Source organism: Ictalurus punctatus, chromosome 20, assembly GCF_001660625.3.
Source record: "Ictalurus punctatus breed USDA103 chromosome 20, Coco_2.0, whole genome shotgun sequence".
Taxonomy (NCBI): domain Eukaryota; kingdom Metazoa; phylum Chordata; class Actinopteri; order Siluriformes; family Ictaluridae; genus Ictalurus; species Ictalurus punctatus.
This window is the reverse complement of record NC_030435.2, coordinates 929,599-955,226: the sequence shown is the minus strand read 5'-3', so window position 1 is coordinate 955,226 and position 25,628 is coordinate 929,599. Positions and strand designations below refer to the sequence as shown.

The 25,628-nt window shown below is 43.2% G+C and overlaps 1 protein-coding gene across 8 annotated transcripts in view; it reads left to right on the top strand.

Moving 5' to 3' along the window:
• Positions 1–21,223, top strand: part of si:ch211-207d6.2 (sickle tail protein homolog) — a 60,649-nt gene extending 39,426 nt beyond the window's left edge. For 5 of the 8 annotated variants that reach the window (XM_047162592.2, XM_017495559.3, XM_017495558.3 and 2 more), the window contains 17 exons: positions 1,456–1,549; positions 6,884–7,530; positions 8,384–8,488; positions 8,596–8,642; positions 9,362–9,519; positions 9,623–9,798; positions 11,788–11,924; positions 12,163–12,310; positions 12,577–12,922; positions 13,478–13,658; positions 14,238–14,485; positions 15,081–15,221; positions 15,648–15,761; positions 16,629–16,688; positions 16,780–18,372; positions 18,814–18,936; positions 19,545–21,223. In XM_047162592.2, coding sequence (XP_047018548.1) covers positions 1,456–1,549; positions 6,884–7,530; positions 8,384–8,488; positions 8,596–8,642; positions 9,362–9,519; positions 9,623–9,798; positions 11,788–11,924; positions 12,163–12,310; positions 12,577–12,922; positions 13,478–13,658; positions 14,238–14,485; positions 15,081–15,221; positions 15,648–15,761; positions 16,629–16,688; positions 16,780–18,372; positions 18,814–18,936; positions 19,545–19,592 — 4,366 coding nt within the window. In that variant the 3' untranslated portion in view covers positions 19,593–21,223. The remainder of the gene's footprint in view (positions 1–1,455; positions 1,550–6,883; positions 7,531–8,383; positions 8,489–8,595; positions 8,643–9,361; positions 9,520–9,622; positions 9,799–11,787; positions 11,925–12,162; positions 12,311–12,576; positions 12,923–13,477; positions 13,659–14,237; positions 14,486–15,080; positions 15,222–15,647; positions 15,762–16,628; positions 16,689–16,779; positions 18,373–18,813; positions 18,937–19,544) is intronic. The other 3 variants (XM_053673706.1, XM_017495561.3, XM_053673707.1) reach the window with 3 other exon arrangements.
• Positions 21,224–25,628: the final 4,405 nt, after the last annotated feature.

The window sequence follows — 25,628 nt, the reverse complement described above, 5'->3', positions numbered from 1 at the left end:
CTTTGCTTCATCACACCACCCTGTCGTTGATTGTTTTCTCATAACAGCGAGACGTGAAGTGTTTTATTGCTCGTTATCAGTGCAAGCTGGAACCAGAGTCATCTGTATTATATTTCATGCACCGTGTAGAATTGTATGGAATATACTGCTGTATTCTGCAGCTGCAGGTTATTCAGCGTAGACCTACAGTGTTGCCATTTTGTCGCCATGTTTATACGTTCGTGTCTGTCACAATAACAGCGACGTGTTTTGACAGACGGCTCGGGCGTGTGTTGACACACGTTTGCTCCCATAACTTTCAAACGTTACAAACAGCCACACCCAGTTCTCCGTACAATCACACACACGCACACACACACGCACACACACACGCGCACGCACGCTGGATCTTTCTCTCTTTCCTGTCGGACTGGTGTGTGAGCCGCAGGGGACGATGCGGAGGAGGGTGTGGACCACTGTCTGCACGCAGCCTCACACAGAAACACTACTTTTTATCCATTTATAGTTACATTTAATGTGGAACGTTCCTGTTATCACTCTATAAACAGTCGCTCCCTCACCAGCTGCTCTGATTTCTCTCGAAGATAGAGACACTGGAAAACAGCACCCGTGTTGAATTTAGAATCACGTGTAGCTGAGACACGACGGAACTGCGATAAGGAGAACCGTAATAACCATAACCGCGTTTGTTTTTGCCCCCCCCACGTACTAACACTGAAGAGACTGCCACGATAATACTCGCGTGTCATTTTAAAATCTTAAAGTCTGCTTACAGCGCTCGAAAGCTTGCTGAATGTCGAAACAAGGGGCGGGGCTTCGCGAAGGATCACTTGAGCTTTTATAGATCATACGATCTATAAGCTAGTGAGCTCGAAAACAATGACCAAATCTACGGTGTCTTTCTCCACCGGTACGGATCGACGGTTTTGATGACATCATAACGCACTTCAGCTTCTCGTCGGATTTTTTGTCAAATCAAATGCCCTGTAGAATCTGAAGTGCCCCACCCCTAACAGTTTCCTGGCTGTGAGGTAAGCTGAATGCTATTGGTCCTTTTAAAAGGGGGGTGGGGCCACTCGATATGCCCCGCCCTGACTTCCTGTTTCAGGGAAAATGAGGTCAACACACTGAATAATGCTACACGTTTCGGGGCACTTCACGTGGACTTTAAAGCTTGACGCTGTGTCTCCCGGACTGTTCATAACGAAGACGATTCATCCATTGGTTTACGTTTTATTTAAATGTTTTTATGACGATGTACCCTGTGGGTGTGGCCTGATGCGATCATGCTTGAGATCAGATGACGTTTTATAAGGTGTTATTATTAAAGTTAATTCATGTGTGTCAAAATACTCGATTGAATCAGTGAGTTTGTTGTTGATTCATTCGGTGTTGAAAGTGATTCCGATTCCGAATCGCAGCCACTGACCTCTTTCTGCGTTTTTGTGTTTGCAGGAACGTCACGCCACACTCTTACCTGAAGGTTTATCACAAAGACCCCAATCAGGCCTTTAATCACAACTCGAGAAACAACAACGGAGACGCCAGGGTGAGTGAAACGTTCACCAAAACGATGACACGTTCCTACTGATATGTTTATATCAGCATATATCTTGTTATATCTCTACACCAGGTGCGCAACAGCACCGCAATGATCATAACGTTTTTTTTTTTTTTGTAATGATGTCATCAAGCTGCCTTTTTAAACAGAAAAAGGAAATTAGTGTCAGTCTTGATCTTGTATTTTGCTGCACTGTTCCTTTCCTTTAAGAGCAGTAAATGTGACACACGGCTTCAGGAGGCCAGACAGTGGCATTAGCATTCCTGTTAGCATGTGGAGCGGATTAAGCGCCGTAATTGGAACCAGGCCTGCTGTTATTTGTGGTCTAATGAAAGCCGTGTGTAAAGACTTTACAGGAACGTTTTATCGTCTCGTATCATCGTATCGCTCCGCACGACTGCACATAAAGTCATGACTTTTTTTTTTTTTGTGCTTTTGTAATCTCATCAGTTATAAAAAAAATAAATAATAATAATTAGCATAGATAGGTTAACTGTTCTGTTCTGTTTTTTTTTTTTTAACTTAAACAGAAGCACGTTAACGTCGTCGCACAAAGTAGCAGGAATTATGGTGTTATCAGCTTTGTGATTTGCAAGGATGACGCTCACGATAGTTCCGTCCGATCTTAGCCCCGCCCATTTTACGTTAAAGGAAGCAGAGAAATTCTGGTAAATACCGGAAAATCAGTAGATCAGCCGACAAGAAACCTCTGGAAACCATTCTCCACCCACGCCACCCTTCGTATGTTAAAATGACATGTTTACCCTTTTAAGAAAGGTACAACGGTTTTTAGCTTCTGTTTCAGTGAGGGGCGGAGCTAATTCGCTCATTTTAGGGCTGAAAAAAAATGTTAACAGAAAAATAAAGAAATCGGCGATGTCCCCGACACAGCGGTTCTGAGATTGAGTCTACAGCTCGTCCAACAGAGCAACGAGTCATACTTTTATCCATTTATAGCTACATTTAACATCATGACACAAGTTCCTGTTCTCACGGACGTTACAGTAGCAGCTATAAACAGTCGCTCCCTCGCCAGCCCGCTCTTTATTCTCTTTACTGAAGTCTGAAAATGTCGGCTTGTCGTGTTACCGTAAAGAAGCGTACACTCCTCTGTCCTGAAGGTGTGGAAACGTTCCAGCTTTACCTCTGACTGCTACAAAGCTCTGACACTGGAGACTCCTTCCTTCTGTAAATGTTAAATAAACATCTCCTTACAAGAAGAAAACTTCACCACAGCACGAGTCCCTGTGAATGAGCTGTTACTATAGAAACGATTCGAATCTACAGCATTCAGGAGCATCGTGGGATAACATATTATATGGCGAAGTCGTGATGTAATGAAATGAAAGCGGTTTTTGGTCCTGGACTCAGGCTGCTGTTTTTCTCATGTCTGATACTCGGGCAGTTAAAAGACGCCAGCGATATCGCTTGTGGACGCAGCGTTACCACAAATTGTAGTTAATAACAGTGAGCGTGTGTCTGGCTCTCGTCTGAAACCATCACACACAAACACAGAGGAATGACACGACACCAGATGCTGATTCGCCAAAAAAACAGACTGCGTAATGACCAGTTTTAAACGATTAACTAAAAGGGCAAAGAGAAATTTTCCAACATGTCTCTGAAAATGTTTTTATATTACCGGGATGATGTGCCAGATCAGACTTTTTTTTTTTCTTTTCCCCCTTCGGTTATTCCCAATCCTTAACTGGAATTCGTGGAAGAGTGTGCTTTGTGAGTCAGATCATGCACTTTGACCTTTTGACTAATGAGCGCACGCACAATGTGATGTTATCAAACCTAGCATTACAGCAGTACTTCACCAGGAACAGCAGACGGGTCTCTGAACCAACCATCTGAGTGTGTTACAGATCCTGAAGCTTTATTTAAAACCCAACTCGTGATGTACGGCATAAACGTCGCGTTAGCTTGACAGTAATGTTCCTGATTGTTAGCATATTTCCAGCTGCCGTATTTAAACCCGAGGTTCCTGCAGAAGGCGGGGGGGGGGGGGGGGGGGGGGGGGGGGGGGGGGGGTCATTTATTAAACGTCTCCTCACTTAAAGGTTTCGTCGTGTGGAAATTAACATCGCGTTCAAATATAGAAAAGATGAGTAATATTTAGCTGTTTCCACGTTCTGTTTCCTTAAGAACAGATCTTTCGAGCAAGCAAAGAAAATAAGTGAACATTATTTTAACTAGCAAGCAGCTACATCCTTGACTGTAATAAAAAACATGACCGCCGTTAAGCTGTCAAACATATCAAAGCATTTTCGTTACATATTTATCATCCTGTATTAAGAAAACACTGAAGTTATGCTAAGAAGGGATGTTTTGCTAGCTAGGAATATAATGTAATGACTAGCTAGCTAGCTAGTAATGTTAACTAACCTAAAAATTCATATAATTCGACCCGGATACATTTATAAAGAGTTAGTGTGCTGGTTAAGGTCATTAATATGGATTAGTTTTGTGATTGTATTAACTACGTCACTCTTGGAATGTGCTACATCTGAAAATGTGCTTAGTCATGCTAGCAGCATTGTGATTAGCATTGGGCAGACGAAAGCTCCTCAGCTTTCTCAAGACTTAAAATAAAACGGACTGTGTTTAGGAAAGTTTATAGGACTGAAGTCTTCCTTAAGGAGAACATCAGCTTCGACAAAATGCCAATGAGTCGTTTAGGGAGTCGTCCTGAGCCGAGTTAAATGATCTGACTCGCTGAAAAGGGGCGAAATTCTTGTCACTATTAAACGTGTTACAGAAGAATAAATGGCGTGTTGTCATCACTTATCGTCATTGTGTCGTTCCTGCCACGCCCATCACCACCGCCGAACTAGACCGCATTACATTTTCAAAGCGAACGGACGAACGTGTACGTGCTTCGACACGCTTGTTCACGTCACACACCTGTTCGTGAGGCTCATTAAACGGCTCATTGTCTGGTTCTAGCGTTTCATGGGCGTCTTTCAGCAGTTCAGCTGTGGATTAAATCTCTTTAGGGGGTTGAACGAGGCGTTTAAGGCACGAAGTCGGCTTCAGTCAGGGTCCCGTGTCCGAGATAAACCCAAACACTGAATCGGGAGTTTTTCCACGAGCTTTACCGCTTCTCCCGCACGCTGATGTGTTAACGATCGCACTGTTTTACAAGCGTGTTTTATGTGTTTCTCGCTCACATGAGAAACTTGAATCGTTACCCGAGTGGTTTATGTGCAGCAGAGTTTAAGCACCTGTTGCAACACGCCTTCCCCCGAGGATTATGGGTGATTCTTCTGCGTTAGAAGCGCTGCACTGACTCGCCCCTTCCTTTGTTTTATATGTATTATAGTAGATCTTATCAAAGAAAGAAATGCTGTTTGTGACATCCAGTGGGTGGAGTCTGTAGGAAGCTCATTTGCATACCGCTAACCAGCAACAACAAATGTAGAATCTTTAAAACAAAAAATAATATATTTTTTTAAATTAAAAAATAGATTTTTGACAGTAAAAGTCTGTTAATGTCGCAGTAGGGACTTTTTACAAATGGATTTCCTTTGTCTTACATTTTTATACCAATAAATACAGATTTTCTAATTGTAACTGATTTTTAGTTTTCTGTAAAATCAATGTGGAGACTGTTGTTGTTGTTGTTGTTGTTGTTGTTTGATAATAATAATAACTACAGTAATGAATTTTATACATTAAGATGCAGCTCTTATTGTATTAAGGACAAAATCAATTTAAATGAACATCGTAAGGAAATAGAGAAAATAAAAATGTAAAAAAAAAATCTAAAAATAAATCATTCTGAAACTATTAATAAAGTAAGTGAAAAATAAATAAGTGCTCAAGATGAAATAATAATAATAATAATAAATTAGGATAAAACGGAGTTATAGTTCAGGGGGAAAAAAATAACATTTAGTGTTTTAAAAATATTTATAAAATGTTAATGATACAAATATAAATAAAAGTAGAGAAAGTAAAATGGCTTTAATTGTAAAGAAGAGGTTCATAATGCTCCAGATGTCTTTTCAGCACTAGGAGGTTTTCATTTGCAGGTTTGTGCTCCGGGACGTCTGACCGCTCGGTCATCGCAGCAGAGAGATCACGCAGAGGACTCCCCGCGGTCTGAAGTGCAGCGTTTGTGCTGCGTCACTCCCCGCTGTAACGTTCCCCGCGTGTTCTGTGACACGGCTGACGGTTGTGAGCTGGTCTCGGGTCGTCGTGCATGATCAGACACATTCCGGTGGCTCTGATGTTGGAGGTGATGAGAGACAGGCCGGGTTTACGCCGAGCTCTGATTGTCCTGCAGGCGCTCTGCGTTTCGCTCTGCGTTTCGCTCGGCTCCGGCAGGTCGGGGCAGAGCCGCCGCTGTTGTCTTTCCGTCTCTGTTTTCAGCCGAAATCACGACGACACAAGAGCCGGGTTCTGTTCGGTTTCTAAAGCTGGTTATTCATGTGAATAGGGAGTCGTTCAGACAGGAAACGGTTTCGTTTTTTTTCATCTTCATTAGAGCAGAACGCCTGCGACGAGGACCGCCGCTTTTTCAGACTAAAAGCTTCTTTAATTGCACCAAAACTCGTTTCCCACAGACGCGTTAATCCTCCGGTATGGAGGTGTGTATAACGCCGGCTGCACACGCTCGTGTACATCTCGCTAAACTAACGCGCAACACGCGATCGGTCCCGTAACGCCACAACGCGGACGCTCTGAAGGTGTGAAGGAAACGAGCACGAAGTACGTTTAAATGCTGATGTACTGCTATCTAAGTTTTATTTAGAGCACAGATAAAGCTGCGAGGATATTTTCATTCTGAAACATCGGCGTGTAAATTTTCCTTCTTGATTAAATTCATTCGTGTGAACAGATGTGTAAAGTGTGAAAACTGTGCTACAGCGGTGGTTCGCTGTATTCTTTTAAGAAATATCAGAAAAAACGAGTTAGTATTTGACAGGCTGGGGTTATTGTGTCATAACATAGTAGAGCCAATCATGTTTCAGTATGCAAATACAGGCCCTGTATCACATGTTTACCAGAGAAATGGGGTGGGGCATTCTGTAGTGGAGGCGTTCTTATTGGGATATTCATAGAGCTTGGATTTCTTGATTACAGTATAAATGTAGGTATTTGTAGTGGAGATTAAAAAAACAAATAATAAACAAAAACAACCTAGCACGATGAACTGGCCGAGTTAAGCGGTCAGAATTTAGTTGTAATCCGGATTTACGTTCAGTTTGTTTATGATAAAGTGCTGGTGTCGGATCTAAAAACGTGTTCTGGATCAGTGGAATATCTGCTGCTAGAATTAAACACAACAACTTTCATGCGTCGTCTTCTCAGGTTTCTCGTGAGAGGCTGTACAGCCCCAGACAGCAGCAGGCTGGTGGACAGTCGATGGGTCACACACTTCCTGCGCCCCAAAGTCCCATCCAGGGTCCTCTGTCTCCACCGCTGGCTCGTTCCGTTCCCACGTCACCATCGCGGTTCTCCTACAACTCTCGCACCATGCCAGCCGGCGCCACACTTCCCCGAGAGCGCGTGTCCAGCACGCCGTCTTCCAGCGCCATCCTGGAGCGGCGGGATGTCAAACCAGACGAGGACGTGGACCCGTACGCGTTTCCCGAGGCGCGCCTGAGCATGTCCGACGCCCCCGACGGCGCCGTCTTCCCCCATCACTCTCTTTACAGGCAGAAATCTCGCAAGTACAGCGAGAACCAGCACAGCCCGCTGAGCCCGAAAAATCAGAAAACTCCGCCCCCTTCGCCCCACAGGGTCAACGAGGTCAGGATGATCGACATCCACCCGGGACCGAACGCACACATGATGGTGGAGAGGACGTCGTCTCTGCGGAGATCTTTCAGGAAGGAGAGCAACGGGACGCTGGAGCTGGCAGCGAGGCCCAGAGGGAACCTGGCGTCCCCCGTGTACGCAGATTTGCACGGAGAAAGACCGTTCCAGGGGCTCGGAACATCAGCAAATCCTCAGAGGTGAGGCTCGGTTCACATTTCGCTACTTCAGGACCTTGTAAGAAGAGACAGTGTTGTTGTGTAAGCATGTTTATTTGCGTTGTCAACAACAGACGATGTGGAAGTTTGCTTTGGTGTTTTCTCCAGGCTGGAACTCAAAGCTAATATTTTCTTCACCCACATCAAACCAAACCACAGCGGTGGAAATACAACCCCGCTGTCTCATCGGTACTCTTGAGGAAGAGTTCGGCCAAGGATTAGTCTGAATTTAGTTTAAACGTAGTTTAAAGATGTGGCTGTACCTCAAAAGTGATTTATATTATATGGTCGGATATTCGTTAGCTATTCGAATACTAGTCTAATTTACATTATATTTACGTATTCAAAGGTGAAATTCCACATTTGAATATTTAACATCCTCTGCTTTACTTTTATTTGCTTGTCTAAAACAAATCCATACAAACACGTGTTCCCCAAATGTTTTGTAGCTTGTTGTAAGAAATGTGGCCTGTCACTAGGGGGCAGTATGGGACACCAGAACGGTTTGCTAGCATGGCCACCGCTAAAATCCCTAAAATTACAGCTAGTCAATTAAATAATAAATGTGACGACATGTTGAGTCCTGAACTCCTGAAAAAGCTCGGCGTGAAAAGTCTTTGGAGTTCGTCAACATAAATCTTTTAAACCTAATTAATATTCAAATGCATTCAAATACCAAATGTTTACTTAAAAACGAAATTCAAATGCAAGTTTAAACAAGTTCGATTTGGGGTAAATTTGGAGTAAATAAATCTTTGCTAGCTGCTCAGGGGATTGTTAGAACGGCATTAGATGAGTTGTTGTCCATTTTAACTGCGGTTCACGTTTCCTTCAGCAAGCGCATGCAGGCGATGGAGCAGCGGTTAGCCAGTCTCACTGGTCTCGTTCAGCACGCGCTTCTCAAAGGGACGAACTCCAGCGGAGGAAAAGAGGCCGCGAGGTACACAACAGCATCGTGACAAATACACCTCAGCGTTAAGTGAACATAAATTCTATTCAAATTTGTTTGTGTTGTAAAACTGACAGACAAAACTTCTCTGATTTCAGTGAGAAATTGACCTCCGAGTCTCTCGTTCAAGACACAAACAGCGGCGGTTAGTATCCATTATCATCATATATATATATATATAATATATATTAGTGATATAATTAATTAAAATGAATTAGAAGTGTGCCGTTTTTCTGCAATAATTCTAATTAACTTCAGCATGTTTAGTTAGGGCTTTGGCGAAAAAGGAAATTGTGATTCTCTCTGGGGGGCGTGGCTTGAAGCTCAGACCAGAATGTAGGCATTGCATTGAGTCCATATATGGAAATATAGGCGTGCCCTGAGTGGGCGTGCCTTTACAGTAAAAAAATTGAGAGAGAGAGAGTGTAGGTGTGTCCTTAGGTTTGTATATGGAAATGAAGGTGTATCCTGGTTGAGGACCATATATGAGAATGTGGGCGTGTACTAAAGACCGTATGTAAATACATGCGTGTCTTCGAGTCCATATATGGTAGTGCAAAAATAGTAAAAAGGAAACACCGGTGTTTATTTATTTGTGTGTATTTTCCGATGTTTAGTGCAAGGGCGGTGTTTTTATTAGTATTTAAAATGTATGGGGCGTGTCTTTGAGTTGAGTTGATGTATGCGTACAAGGCCACACCCACTGCTCAGCAGACCCTGCTTGTTGTTTGTGTTCTTTCTGATTTGATCTGAGTGAGTTCTCGTAGAAGTAAACAGGAAACAGACAACTTTGAGGAATTGTGTGTGTGTGTGTGTGTGTGTGTGTGTGTGTGTGTGTGTGTGTGTGTGTGTGTGTGTGTGCAGGAGTCTCCCCCGTAGCTGTGTGTAAGAGCCCCCCTCTTCAGTCCGAGCATCCCGTGTCCCCTCCAGTCAGAGACCCGTCTCTCGGCAGCCTCCTCTCCACCTTCCACAGAAACGTCTCCAGCCTGCGCCAGCAGCTCCATCAGATCCGCCAGACGGAGGCAAGAGCGTCTCTACGATCACTCCGTTTTACACAGTTCTGTTTGTTCCGTCTGAGAACCCGCGTGTACGCTGTGTTTGACTGTTTTGGCGCGTGGTCTCCAGCTGCAGAACCAGGTGGCGGTGAGGACGATGCTGAAGCAGGCGGAGGAGGAACTGACCTCGAGAATGTGCGAGAAGCTGCAGCTGCTGGACGACCCGCTGAAGAAGCAGAGGATGGAGGTGGACGTGGAGAGACACAGATACAAGGTCATGGAGGAGAGCGTGCTGCTCCAGCTGGGGTGAGAAGCCCGAACAAATAACCTGGAACTGTTTTAACACGGCCAGCGGGTCGCGAGTTCACGTACAGTTACGCTTAATGTTTTGAAACATGTTCCGGTTCTCACTTTTGTTTTAGCAGCACCCGTCTTTCCATCTCTTGAAGTTCATAAGAGTTTTTTTTTAAAACAGCGTTTTACCAAAAATCGGTAAAAAAAAATACAAAATTTAATCCGTTTAAGAGTTTTCAGAGCTCCACCTGTTTTGTTCCTAACACACACACACACACACACACACGCGGGTTGATTGTGCAACCATAAGCCGTGTGTGTTTGACAATCAAATAAGTGGGATTTGTCTCTCTGGCCTGGAGCTCAGATTCCCCCCGAGGCCTCTCGACTCCAAGCTGAAGGCGAACAGGCATCTTCTTCTCACACACACGTTATTTACTCACGTCACGCTATGAGAAAATCGTGTGTGTGTGTGTGTGTGAGAGCAGGCGTGAGCAGGCTCGTGTGTGTGTGTGTGTGTGTGAGAGTGTGAGCAGGCTCGTGTGTGTGTGTGTGAGCGGGCGCGAGCAGGCTCGTGTGTGTGTGTGTGTGTGTGTGTGTGTGTGTGTGAGCAGGCTCGTGTGTGTGTGTGTGTGTGTGTGTGTGTGTGTGTGTGTGTGTGTGAGCAGGCTCGTGTGTGTGTGTGTGTGTGTGTGTGTGTGTGTGTGTGAGCAGGCTCGTGTGTGTGTGTGTGTGTGTGTGTGTGTGTGTGTGTGTGTGTGTGTGTGTGTGAGAGAGCAGGCTCTTGTGTCGTCAGTCACAAATGACCTCACAGACAGGACAAATGCATGCAGGTGAGAGTTTTTCTCTTGGCAGGAAACTCTTGATGAAGCTTCCACACATTTTATTAGATTTGATCGAGCGGCCGTTCGGCTGAAGATATTTGGCAGTTGTTCGTACCTGAAGCGAACCCTTCAGTCCTACACACCCAAACCTCTCTCTCTCTCTCTCTCTCTCTCTCTCTCTCTCTCTCTCTCTCTCTGCCACAGTAAACACTTTCCAAACATGTCTAACAGGTTTCAACTCCTTCGCCTGTCTCACTGCAATAAATCTCCTCTTAGCTACCGGGAAATAAACATGAAGATCGCTCGCTGTATTCGGAGAGCATCGAGCTAAAATATCATTTGCAGACCAGCAGAAAAATCCGGATCTGACTGAATCCGAGCTTTATTTCATTCCGATGTGCTGTGTGATGTTATAAGGCCAGCTTAGAGCAAGATCATCAATAATCCTGTAAATTAAATGTAAGGTTTTTTTGTTTTAAACCCCATGTTTTATGTGCAGTCCGGTAAAGGTTTTAATGTGTGTTCTGGACCGCAAATGAAACACGACTGCCACTAGGGGGCGACTTCCAGCCGGTTTATCCGGAAGTCGTGTGCGGTTTAAGTCTCGTTACAGGTTTGTTTGACTTCTTTTACAGCGAAAAATTGATTATACAGATTTATAAATCACTCGTGTAGTGATTAACCTTGTTTCATTTTGTTTGTTTTTAAAAAAACGAAAATCGCTCAAGCGGGCTAAAAAGTCATTAAAAGGCGTTAAACTGCCACCTAGTGGACTGGCATGAGAGAGACAATGGAATAATTTCATCAAAATCCATGAATGAACGGAACATGAATGCGTGATTGATATGTCAATATTATTATTATTATTATTAATATGGCCTAATGGCGTGTTCTAAAGCAGCTGTGTTATTAACGCACACGAGTAAAACGTTTTATGAGCTTTAGAAAACCTTCTCTTGTGCTCATGTGGCAAAGAACTGAGCGCTGTAATAAAAACTGTAATAAAAACTCATCATTTTATATTGCAGTGCTGTGTTAATAAAGTACAAAGCAAACCCAGGCCTAATCTATTGCTTTATTTTGCTATTTAGTGACTTTATTTCATGCAGAAAGCACGCAACTTCATTATGTGCCTGTCTTCACTGCAGGACTGTTAATCTTCTGCATGGTCGTTACAGGGATCTGGAGAAACACGTGGAGCAGCTGAAGAGGAACTCCAGCTCGGCTCAGGCGCAGAGACCCGTCACGCTGCGGGACGTCGAGGACGGAGCGGTTAATCTGAGGAAGGTCGGCGAGACGCTCGCCACACTGAAGGGTAAGCAGAGACACGTGATGGCGTGGACGTGAGATTAAATCTCACGCGATAACGGAGAACTACAATAAAGACCTGCCACCTTCGTCGTTTTGTGTAGGAGCTCCGTTCATTAACATTCCTGTGATATTCAAACATTTCACGGCAAGACCTGCAGCTGAGAGCACAAACAAGTTTGTTCATGAATAGTCATGCCCGTGTGTGTGTGTGTGTGTGTGTGTGTGTGTGTGTGTGTGATCAGGAGAGTTCCCAGCTCTGCAGTCGAGGATGCAGACAGTGTTGAGGATGGAGGTGGAGGCCGTGCGCTTCCTGAAGGAGGAACCTCAGAAGATGGACAACATGCTGAAGAGGGTCAAAACCCTGACTGAGACTCTCAGCAGCCTCAGGATGTAGGACACACACACACACACACACACACACACACACACACACACACACACACACACAGAATAATAATCCAAATTTTATAATCCCATGTTTCATGATCACATTAGTAGAGAGAGTGTTCACTGTACCGTTCCTGGTCACTTTTATTTATTTTATCCATTAACCTGGAGATGTGAGAGGATGTTTTGTTACGCTGTAGACGTGTGTGTGTGTGTGTGTGTGTGTGTGAGTGTGTCTGTCTGACACTGGTACCCTGTGTGTTGAGCAGACTTGCTACAGAAGGCTCCCTCCGCACTGACCCGATCTCCATGAAGCCCGAGTCACCCGGTTCCCCAAGACTGACCGGAGACACGGCCACACCTCAGCAGAGTCTATCCTCAGCCCCCGCCCACTTTACCATCACCTCTTCTTCTAACCCCGCCCACTGTGAGCTCGTCTCCGTCTTCTCCTCCTCTCCCATCATGGCGCAGAGGTCCTGCAGCTCGGCGCTGATCCCGAGTCACAGCCGAGACGCCCCCGCCGCGTCGAAGAGAGGACTCGGCGAGGAGTCCGGCGACGTCCATCACGTCCAGGACGAGCCACCGAGCTGCAGAGGAACCGCCGAGAGAGACGAGGTGAGGAGCGGCGAGTTCCTGACCTCAAATCCTCACATCACTTCCATGTCTAATCCCCAGTACATTGTTTTATTTTAACTGCTGTTATTCTTTCTTTGTTTTTCCCTTTGTATTTCTTTCTCTTTTTTCTGTCTGTGTTCTTTTCTTTCTTTTTAGTTTTGTCTTTGTTTTCTTTCTGTTTGTATTTTTTCCGCCCGTTATTTCCTTCCTTCCTCTCTCTCACTTTCTTTCCTTGTTTCTAATCTTGATTTTTACTTTCTCTTTTCTTTCTGTATTTTATTCTCTTTTTAACCGTATTAGCGTACAGCTGTCATTGTGGCTGCACGTTACATGTTGGACTTAGCCGTTCTCTTTATCTCTTTTCCTCTTTTCCTCTTTCCTTGATTTGAGAGAGACATCCCCCCCCCCCCCCCCCCCCCCCCCTAGTAATTTAACAGCGTGATGAGCTGAAAACGTGATGCTGGGTTGTAGGGTTATCGTACCGCCGAAGTTTCGGACCGGTCTGTCATGCACAGAGAGATTTTGAGGTCTGAAGGTGTGGGCGTGTCCTTGCAGGCGGTGGGAAGGAGACAGGCCGAGGAGGAGGCAGATATGGAGCGCATTTTACAGCAGGCGCAAGCCACCCTGATGAAGAATATACCTGACCTGGAGCTGACCGATCAGGAGAAGAGCAGACCCTCAGATATCACCTGCATCCGACCTGACGAGGTGGACACTCCTCCGTCTCCACGTCCAGGTCTGTCCCACAATTGTCATACCGCGAAATTTCATTGGACTGTAAATAAGCCGCCTTCGACACTGTGAGTGTCTGTCTGTCAGTGACGGAGGTGTGGCCTCTGTGCCTTTAGTCTTACTAAAGGAGGCGTGGTCAGAGGAGGAGAAATGATTGTGCCTGGTTGAGTCCAGCAACCAACGACAAGCTAAATTAAGCCCCGCCTCCTCTGTAGAAAAGAGAGTTGGTGTCTTTAGTACTTTTTCTCAGAAATGAACCGAAGTTTGATTAACTGCTGCTATTGATAATTCTGCTCCAACATGGCTTGCTAAAATATTTCTTGCAGTATTTTTTATATCATCACACGGCTTGGTTGCGTCTGCGTCGTATCAAAACATCATTTTGAATTGTTGACTGCTTTAAATGTACGTTATCCCGCGGGTCAGTAATCCCGTTTCTATATACATGTCATGTCTCTAATGTTTAGTGAACTGTTGTGTGATTTATATTAGAATCACACCTTCCCAAATGAAACACGTGCACCCCCAGCTCGGCCGTTAACGCCTTCTACGTTGTTTTCAACATGCTTTTGTTTCCAAACAGAGGCCACCGCTCCAGCCGAACCGGTAGCAGATAAACCGGTCCAAACCGACTTGGAGTGTGTTCGTGCACCTCCTGTAGAGAAGCCTCACCGAGCCGACGTGGACCAAGCAACGACCCATCAGGATGCAGCAAACAAATCTCCACCCCCTGCCCCACCCCGCAGACTCCACCTTTCAGCGACAGGACTGACGACCGGACGCTCCGGGGAGGTCATCTACACCACTCGCAAGGACTCCACCCCCTCTCAGGTGTGTGTGTGTGAGCGAGACCTCGTTTAGCCACATTCCCAGACATGTATCTCAGACCAACCCGAGCATGAATGTTACGCCGTCCCTTGAGTACAAATCTGTCCTGGGCGTTTGTTTGTTTACTCCATGCATTTCATAAACAGTAAACAAATTTCCAAAAATACATAACACAGTCTCATGGGCTACGTCTCAAACCACACGCTGTATATAATCGTATGCGGTTTGGTTTGGGACGTAACCAGAGCAAAGAAAGTAAATGCATTTCGAAACATCTGTAATTGCTTTCTTTTGTAAGGAGGCATTTATGTAGGGTTTATGGACTTATTCAACTGAAAGATTAGTCATACGTGCGTTGTGGGTGCACAAACATTTGCACATTTAAATGTAAGCGTTGCTGGTTACAGCACAGTGTTTAGTAGGATCTCCACCGCAGATCGTGCACTACTTTGACGCTATTCTCAACATTCCTAATTTTATTTCAGCGCGCTTTCATTCACACATTAAGTTTCACATAAAGTATAAAGACGCAAGTCAGAATGAGAGCGCGCGAGTGTAAACACCACTGAGGTGTCAGTCCAGTTTAATTTATCATCAGGAGGAAGAGGAGGCTCTCCAGTCCAAACCCCAGCGAGTTCGTCCACAGTTGAAACCCAAACCACGTGCACTTCCTCCGGTCAACGCACGTGAGAAGGAGGAAGAGGAACACGATGAAGATAAGATCGTGGCAGAACTGCAGGTGAATAGGTGTAAATTTTGCACACACGAAAACACCGGATCAAATAAACAAACCAAAAAAAAAAAAACAACCGTCAGTATTGGCAAAGTGGGGAAAGAAAAAAAGAACAACCAGTATCATATTTTGGTGTTTACTGACCTCTAGTGGTAGATGAAGCTGAAGATTTCTCACGATTTCCCTTACACAACTTTACACATTTCACGTAGGAGCTACGCCGCTCAAAAATACACCGAGTTCTCTTAGACCAGTAAAAGGAAACTCTCAGACGGCCATTGTCTTCTGAATGGCTAGACGTGTTGCCTGCTAATGTAGCAGCCTTCTGATCGGACAATGTGTGGTAAATATATGAAATTAAATACAGAAATCGACGCTGTTCAGTTCTGATGGCTCTAACCGTGTGTAATGTTAACACACACTCCACTTCAGGTGTTTGAGAAGTGCCCAGTTAAAGACTTAGAGCCCAGATACATTGTTGACCTGACCACCCACGAGCTCCCAGACCCAGATCCATCCTTCTCACTTTCCTCGTATGACCCAAAGGTAACAGATTCAGACTAGCACCCCCTAGCTGCTCGACGCCATAATGCTGATGCTCCGTATCGATGCTCCTTATCGATGCTCCTTAACGCCCTTTTAACCAACATTACTAACACTTAACCAGCCTTGATCTGGCTTTAACCATGCTTGCATTGGTTTGCTGAAGTGTACCTAACCCCACCCTCACACATCGGCTCCTCCATGGACCAAGGAGTGCTTTAACTGCATGAAACATTTGCCGAACTAAAGTGTCTTGAAACTTACGTCTATTCTGTGCGGTCTTCCGCGGTGTCCCGAGTGTCTCTCGTCTCCTTCTACGTCCCGAATTTACCAGTTTATCCACCGCAGGAACGTTTTCGGGAGCTGAGAACAATTTTGGCTCCTTTTAAAGAGTTCCTTCAGCATTATTTGGAGCGTTTATGGTGCTAGATTTCCAGAATTTCAACCAGCGTTCTCAGAGTTACATCCGTTTACAGTTCCACAGTCTCGCCTCGCACCATCTGATCTCAAAGGCTGCAAGTTGATGAATACTGAGCACACTTTATATAACATTGGAAATATGGAAATGGCATCTAGATCTAAACATTTCGATCTTCTAGGTCTTCCTGGAATGCTAAATGAATATGCTAACATGCATTTCTTTCCCCATTAAGGAAACCACTGACAAAACATTTAAAATTCATTAACGTCTCATTTCCTCTTCAGACTCGTCTGATTTTCAGGCTGCTTGCATGATTTCTACCAAGAATGTGTGGATAAAGCGTCCGATTGTTGTTTTATTACACGCTTGCATCAACGTGTAGCTTTTAAATCTGTTGCTGAATGTAAGATTTTGCGCATTTCATTCTGTCTTTAAAAAAAAAATGTTAGAACACCGCTCTCCACGGTGAAGATGGAAAACACTCTCCTCATGCTTCACCAGGATCTGGGGTAAAATATTTCTCTCAGTTTTCATTATTTCATCTAGTGTTTATTTATTTAAGTTGCATCACATTAAAAATCTCCATCTGTCTATCATCAGGTCATATATTACATCACTGGCACGGCAAAAACACCCAGCGACAATCCACTCGGAGGATCTGAAGTCCAAAACGAGGCCAGAGAAGGAGTCGTTTCCTCATCTAAGGTGGCGCATCCGAATTCTCCTGATTTTACCCAACAGCCGAACGTACTAACGCCATCTGACATGACTTTAGATTCCCCTAAATCAGTAGAGGAAAGCCTGAAAGTGTCGACGGACACTCAGATGTACGCAAGTCTTCCTGAACCTCAGAAGGACATCAGCAGTGATGGAGATGAAGCAAAGATTCCTAAAGAGTCTGAGGGAATCAACAATACGCCGGCGAATCAGGAGTTGGTTTCTTCTGAAAATCTCATTCATGCCTCTGAGAAACCATCCAGCAACGGATCCGAGGTTCCTCTGGTTAAATCACTGGTGCGCCCAGAAACCTTGGTGCTATCAGAAGAAACCAGCTACCAGGAAGACAATCAGCAGGTGGTAATGAGATCATCGAGAGGTCGAACCGGGTACACCGAGGAGGCCAGCTTGAGCCCTGACCTTCCAGAAGAGGAGGCTCTTCCTCTACCCGATAACATCGCCTTCATGATCACTAAAACCAAAGTGCAAGCTCTGTCCACTGGGGAATACCAGCAGCTGGTGAGCTCAAAGGAACAGGACGTCGAAACCGTTACAGTAGGAACGGACGAGACCATGTCCACCCTAGAGGATGGCGAGTTCAGCAAGAAACCAGTCATCATCGTCTTTGATGAGCCCATGGATATCCGACAGGCCTACAAGCGTCTCTCCACCATCTTCGAGTGCGAGGAAGAGCTGGACAGGACGCTCTCAAAGGAGCGCATCATTGAGAATACTGAGGAGAGCATTGAAGAAGAGGCGGTCAAGGATAGAGTTGACCATCAGGTCAAGTCCGGTACTAAATCAGAGAGCACCGGTAGTGGTAATCATCTCCAAGTGCCTGGTCAACAGCAGAACCTTATTGCGTGCTCTTCTGTGGAGTCAGAGGAGGCATCCCAAGTAGACCTCGCCGAAGACACCAAGCAAGAAGCTAAAAAGAAGTTTAAGTTCAAGTTCCCCAAGAAGCAACTGGCAGCCATCGGTCAGGCGCTTCGTACCGGTACAAAAACAGGAAAAAAGACGTTGCAGGTGGTGGTTTATGAGGAGGAAGAGGAACCAGATGGCACGCTGAAGGAAGCAAGAGAAGCCAAGAGATTTGAGATTAAATCTAGTATAGACTCTACCGGTCCTGACGTTTCAGCCAGTGAGCCATCTGAATCCCAGACCAACAACCAGCAATCCTCTGCAGGAAGGACTAACGAGATCTGTCAAACGGCATACAAAACCTTAGACAGCCTGGAGGAGACTATTAAACAACTAGAAAGCACGATCACAAACATGGACCCTGGACTGTCCCCCGACGCTGCCGGTAAAGATCCGAAAGTCAAAAAAGTTACGGAGAACCAAACGGCGCAGGCCGAAAGCAGTCCTTCAAAGAAACCACCTCCTCTAGGGCCAAAGCCTCAGAAGCCTCCTACGAGGAAGAAGTCCAAAGTGCCTTGTGTTCCTCGGCCTTCTTCCTCCAGCAGCGCTAAACAGGTCTCTACCTTCAGCTCCTCCCGCCTGCCTCTCGGTGCTTTGGGTTTGCCTCTGCGGTTCTTCCGTTCTAACCACTGACTTTAATCCAATGTGAATGTGTTTCGTAGGTGCCTGTGGGGTGGAATTCACAGCAGGGAACCCTCTTTGTTCAGTCCTGTGTGTGATTTGTTATGATTTGTGGAGTCTTGATGCGTTGCTGTTCTTTGTCTTTACAACTTGGCTTTTTGACATGGTGATGGTATTCCCTATCCAACTGATTTCCTTTGATCTTTATGTGATCGATCACTTCTTTGTGCATGATGTGAGGTTGGTTCATTTCAGCATGCTGGCTGTACTTTCCTGGGTCTCTGAAATCCCACAAATTGCTGCTGTCACTCTTTCCATTCTCCTTCAAATCATCCCTGATTTGTTTCCCTTGCGATTTTTTTCTTTTCTTTTCAGAACACCGGCGGTTCCTCTTCTACAACTCGAGTTGCCTCGCCCAGATCGCGGCAACAAGCAGGAAGTGTGGAAAAACCGCCAAAACCACCAAAGCTACAGGACTCCCAGGGCCAATTCCGACAGGTAGTTTTACTGTAGAGCTACCTGTACGCAGGATTGTCCACTTGCATAGGTTAAAGATGCAAATTCCTGATGTCTCGTGAACTTGCGAGTGGTTCTGTTGAGCCACCAGACATCTGTCTACTGTGGTGGCTAAGGCTTTGAGCTACTCATCAAAAGGTTGATAGTTTAAAGCCCAGCACGGTCGAGATGTTTGGTCTTTTGGTTAACTTTCAGTGGCGCGATTAGAGAGTAAGTCACTTTGGATAAAAGCATCAGACAAATTAATAAATGTAAAAATAAAAAAGTTATGTGTGTAAATGTCACATATAACACAATCTCACCGCTTAACACAAAAAGGACATCAAAAGAATATCAGTGTCTGTGGAGTGAGGCGGGGAATATTCACGTACCAAAAAAATGTTTCATTAGAGGAAATGCTAGCTTTTTACTCCTGTGAAGTGCCAAGTTTCCTTTTGCTTTAATTTTTCTGTTTAAAGAATGCAATTTTTTTTTTTTTTTTTTACATAACTAACCAGCAAGATTCAAGTATTTTGGTTACGATCTTACACCTAGGTATTTATACACATTTACACTTTTGTTAATCAACATTCCAGCGTTTTCATTCGCAGGTGGCAACAGGAGCGCCGTCTCGGCTTACGAAGTTTATAAACGCTTAACCTGCTTCTAAAACCCCAGGCTTTTTTTTTTTTTTTATAAATGTACTAATTCTGGAAATCCTCTTTGCATTTGAACTTAACCGTGCTCATCATGCAAGGAGTCCTCGGTCACGTCTTTGTTCTGCCATGACATCTCTGGTGCTTTGTAGTGGGTCAAAGGTCATGTCCTGTCACTCTCAATACTCAACCACGGCAGCTGATCTAGCTCCCGTCCCTCATCCCTCCGGGGCGAATCGAACCCTGCGCTTACGCCGGCAGCATCAAGCAGGAAGTCATTAAATTTCAGTAACAAGGGGTGGAGCAGCTGTTGTTGGTGTGAAGTGGGCAGGGTGAGTGACCTAATAAGGTCTATGCAAGTAAGAAGCGAGGAACTGTGAAACGTTATCCTTGTTATTTGGTTCCAGATGTTCCTGTTTTCAATTTACGCAAAATATGACAGCGCGGGTATTTTCGCCGTTCTCTTTCTGTCGAGCGTTTCGATATTAAAACAAACACGAAAGAGCGTTATTTTTGGACCGACTTGACGATACAGCGGCTTGCAGCACGGACGCATTTCATACACAAGCGACTGTCTTCCTTGAATCTCGTTTCGGTCGAGTTCCGTAGCCAGCTCGTTATATATTCTGGTGTTTGTGTGGACATCCTGCTGGCTGCCGGTGTGAGCACACGGTTACGGAGCTTCAGCCTGACACCAGCAGCATCTAAAGGAGGACGCACCATGAACATTTCGACTCTCCAGAATTTTCAATTCTCTTTCTCTCTTTGCTTACCTTTTTTCCAGCATGTCATCTGTTTGTTTGTGTTTTTTTTTTTTTTGTGGGGGGTGAGTGGGAGGAGTTGCGGGGGTTGCATCATTTACATGCCCTTGACCTGTTCTGTTTGGGTTTGTTGTCTTCTGATCAGTGTTGTTTTTGTGCACTACTGCTGCGATTTTAAGGAACTCTAACACTTCCTAACAGCATAGTGTCTAGCTGGTGCTTTCGCGTAGGTTTTCTATTTAAGGGCTTAGATTAGACTGACATAACCCGAGTTCTGTTTGTTTTTATTATAGAGGTGTGAGAATTTACGGTTGGAATATAGCGTATGTGTACGAATGTTTTTTTCTGAAAATTAGAATGACATTGTCGTCTTTATCCTTACGGGAGAAAGCTTAGAAAGCCTGAAGACGTGAACTGTATTGAATCCATCAGTGTTTTGATTTGGGGTTTCAGCGCACTGCCACATTTAGCTAACATTATTCTTTAAAGTATTTCACTTACGACACCAAAGTTATGTACATCAAGACTTACATGCTGTTAGAATCCACCTGTAGAGAAAGAGTGCGTGTGTGATCTTTAAACATCATATCATATTACTAAAATATCCTTAGTAGTATAGATAATATTTTTATTCCATTAATAGTGTGTTACACAAGTGATGTGTTCAATAATAAAATAAAGCTGTTTTCACTTACCTGGCCAAAGTTCTCTGCTATGCATGCCTTCTAGGTATTTCATCAAAGAATTTCATGTTTGCACAAAAAAAGAAATGCTGTAAATATGTTCACGGGTTTTGTAAAACGTGTACGAAGGCTGTTTGGAGGACCGCTAAAGTATAACGGTGTCTATGCAATAAAGGACTGTCGCTTGGCACTGCTCTGTGTTCTTCCTTCATTTCAGAAGTTTGGGCAAACGAATAAAGCACCATGATTAAATTCCTCAGAGGAACATGCACAAGGCCAAACGCGGAAGAAATATTTTCCATAATGGTCTTTAACCAGGCTAAAGACCTGAGCTGAATTTTGTAATGCTTCTAAAGTTAAAAGTTTTACATATTTTTCATATTCATCCCAAACAGTCTGCTGAAGTTTTTTTCCTTTCGCATTCATGAAAAATATTTATACTTATAAGTCAAAATAGGTTTGCATGTTATCTTTACACCAACACACCGCAATCAGAAACCTTGGAAGTCAGTGCAGCCGATTTGAACGCAGCAGTTCATTTCTTAAACGTGTATCTTAATCTAATGATGAAAAGACTAGTACTTATTTTATCTCTATGAACAAACTATATTTCAATCGCGTGCTGGATTTAACTCCTTAACTTTCACTTTGGAACTCAAATGCAAGTTCTAGACAAATTGTAGATTATTTTTTTTTTAATAATAATAATAATAATAAACTTCGATCAAAACCCAATGTCTGAATTATGAACAGGTTGTGTAATTCCCAAACCGGTCAGTAGAGGACAGCACTCACTCATTTATCTAATAGTGAAGCAAGTTCAGTCCGTTTGAACGGTCTAAGAGCAGGAAGTCTTGTGTTTTTAACAATAAAATTAAGCCTAATGTATTAAAAGTACAAGTTGTGACCAACATCTCGAAATATGTATTTTTGGTTTAAGTTATTTAATAGTTTTGTTGAGCTAAAGTATCAACTCAATTCGGATGCAAGTCTAATAATTACTGTTGCGTGTAATTCTGTGTATGTAAAAACGATATAGTGTATATAATGTGTCATAAGTACAACATAACACTGAACAGTGAATATGTACATGATTACAGGGACTTCTGAAGGATTTCATACGATGACGTTCAAGTTCCTGAATTCTGATTGGTCTATATTAAGGTTATAGTTTCTATAGTAACAGCGTCATTCACCGGGATGTTCGGTATGGAGCGGATGCATTACTAATAAAAAGCAGAAAAAAGAGAGAGTAATTGGTGATCTAGAGAAGTTTTCTGACAAATTCAGGATCGATGAGTTTACACTTTGCCTTTCAGGGTTTTTTTTTGGGGGGGGGGGGGGGGGGGGGGGGGTGAGAGAGGTTATAGCAGTAGTTCACTCACCAGTCCCTCTTTATTCTCTAAGAGAGAACAGGAACTAAACAGCTTCGCAGAAGTTCCACAACACTACATGGATCAAAAGTATTACCTTTAATAAATAAAACACCAATAAAATGTGCTTTATATTAGAAAGTACTCCACCTCAGGGTGGTAACTAACCCCGGTTCATCACACCACCCGTTCAGGGTCAGGGGTTTTTTGTTTTTTTTAATGAGAACAGCACTACACACGGTTCGTTACCTCCACGTGCGCCTCAGAAACGACCAGACTGAAACAAACTGCTCGTTCAAATCCCGGAAAACTCTCCAAGCTGAGAGCTCACTCTTCACCGCTTCACACGTTTTAACTAACTCTTTCCAGACAGTGTATTGAGATATCAGAGGAGAACTGCAGCGCCTGTCGTATGATCAGCGTCTTAAACAAAAGTCTTTAAAAATGGGTTTTTTTGGGGGGGAAAAGAGGGCGTTTTGGAGTGGTGCTCATGCCCCTCAGCGCCAACTTCATTTCAGCAGACACAAAAGCAATTATCATCTGATTGATGTAAAAGTCATATACCTTTGTTAATGTATATGGACAGAGAAATTCCTTCGAGACAAATGATTGGCACGTCTATTAATTTGGAAGGGGCCTTTTTTTTCCCCTCTCCCTCTTCTTCTTCAGTCTCTTTTTGACAAGCTCGATTTAGTTTTACATAATTCATTAAATTGCTCATATGTATGTACTTCATTACCAGTGTGCTGAAGATCACCACTCTGCCGGGATGGTGTTTATTTTAATTAGCGCTGTTTAAATGCACGTTATTACAGAAGATCGTATAAAGAGCGTTTAGCTTCTTCAAGTTTCAAGGCTGAGAAACGGCATTGTTTTCTATGAATGACAGCAGGAGCTGTGATTTATTACGAGTATCGAGCGAGGTTCTTCTAGAATAAGACGAAAAGATGAGGGGTCTGCGCGCACACATCTCTTCTACGTGCTCGAGATGGTCTTCGTGGAAATTAGTAGTAATTAGCCCAGTCCTTAATGAAAGTTAATTAGCTCATATGCAAATGTAAATCTGTGAATCCCAAAGCATTGTTCTGCCTAATTAGCATGTAATTTGTGTATTATAACACACTTACCACTAAGACAAGGCCGAACGCTGCATGGCTGCCGAGAGGACGGTAATTAAAACACACATCCTCTTTAGTGTTTAAGGTTAATTACGGCGTCTCCTGATGTTTTATTGCAGCAGAGCATCAACAGACACAAATCTTCCAGGACGTCCACAAACCAACAAGGAACTTACAGAGTTTAATCAAAGATCTGCGCCGTCATTTGCATTTTTAATTGCAATTAAGCGGTGTGTCAATTAAGGGAAATAATTAGGTAAGATTAAAGGCAGGCTGCGGCGGACAAATTATTTGCACCGTCGTTTAATTCAAGTTACTTACCAACATCGAAGAGACAAAAGTGCTGTAGAAGAGTTCTATATGTTTTTACAAATCTGCCCTATTAATGTGAACATTCTATTAAGCTATGGTTTCTATAGTAACAGCTCATTGTACGTAAACAGATTTTTTTATAATAAAATAAACGTATAACGGTTGATAAATTTTCTGCAACTAAGTTTTATCTTCAGGATAGCGTTTTTTTGTTTGTTTTTTGTCTTTTTACCCTTTTTGGGAAAAAAAAAAAACCAATAGAAACCCTCGTAGAATCTGTAATGGTTTTAATGGTTATAATGGAAACTGTAACAATCCCTGTGGGTCTCTACTGGTAATTTGTCACCTTCTATTGCTGGCATTTTATGTATAATGGATACCATTAAGGACCGATAATGGTAATGGTTTTAATGCTTAGCTGATGGTTTGTAATTGTATTTGTAGTGGAAACCATTAGAATTTCTGCGATTGTTTCTATTGGTTTTTCCAGCAGAATAACTTCATGAGAGAATAGATAAAGAGAGGATAGTGAGGGAATGACCGTTTACAGCTGCAGTAACGCAAGTGAGAACAGGAACTACTCTGCTTGGTGGACATTAAATGACTGTATGATGAAAGTAAAAAGAGATTTACTGATTGGTAAATTGCATTGGTACAAGAGGAATAAACCACGTGGGGGTGTGCTGTTACAGGAAAATAATCAACTACAGGGTAGTAGTTATATCTCCACTTCATTACACCACTCGGTCACTCAGTGTTTCACTATTCTGAAGAAACATGTGACATTAAAAGACGTACATTCAAAACATTTCTTGCACTAACCTGTCCAGTCACAGATAAAAAGGGGCGGAGCTTGTTCCAGGTAACAGACAGAAGTGATGTGGTTACTGATGGAGTTCCGTCTGTGCTTCCATCTCCGTCTCCAACCTGCAACTGTTAACTGTGTGATAAAATGTTTAAATATATCTCGTAGCACAGATAAGCATTCATAGGATTCATACAATATAATATAGATATTATATAATAATAATATCATTCACATCAAGCATCATCATTATTGCCTTTTACAACTAAAAGTAACTAATTAAAGAGGCAGAATTTTTTTAACATTTAATTTTTCTTATTTATTTTTGTGAAAAACTTTTATAAACGCTGAACAAACAAAATATATATATATATATATATATATATATATATATATATATATATATATATATATATATATATATATATATATATATATATATTCGACCCACACGGGTATTAAATCAAAATATAAATCAGTCTCTTGAGATAATGTCTGTTCTTCTAAAGTGCATTATTTAGAGGAAGAGATTTTTTTTTTCCTTTTAACACTGTAATAATTTTAAAATACAGCATTTTGATACTAAGGTGATAAACTATAGTAATGTTGGGGAGAGAAATGATAACCCGGGCTCATCCAGGATAGCTTATAATAAATAATCGATGACGTAAATTGTAATATAAACAATAGTTTATAATATTATAATCTATAATAACGTAGTGATTGATCGGGACAGTGCCAGGTGGATTTCTTTCTTTATTTATTTTAAGTTGACGGGTAGATTGATGTCTTCAGCTCAAAGAAGATTATTATTACTGTAAAACCGTAGACATGCCAGTAACGACCTTTATTTTATTCTTTTAGCGGACATGGCGAGCAGCGTTCGACGCTCCTTGTCCCAGTAGCTTTTGTACTACATGACCTTGGCTGTGTGCATTTTAATTTCTCCATTTTTAGAAGGGCACTAGCAGGGGTTCTTTCCCCCCC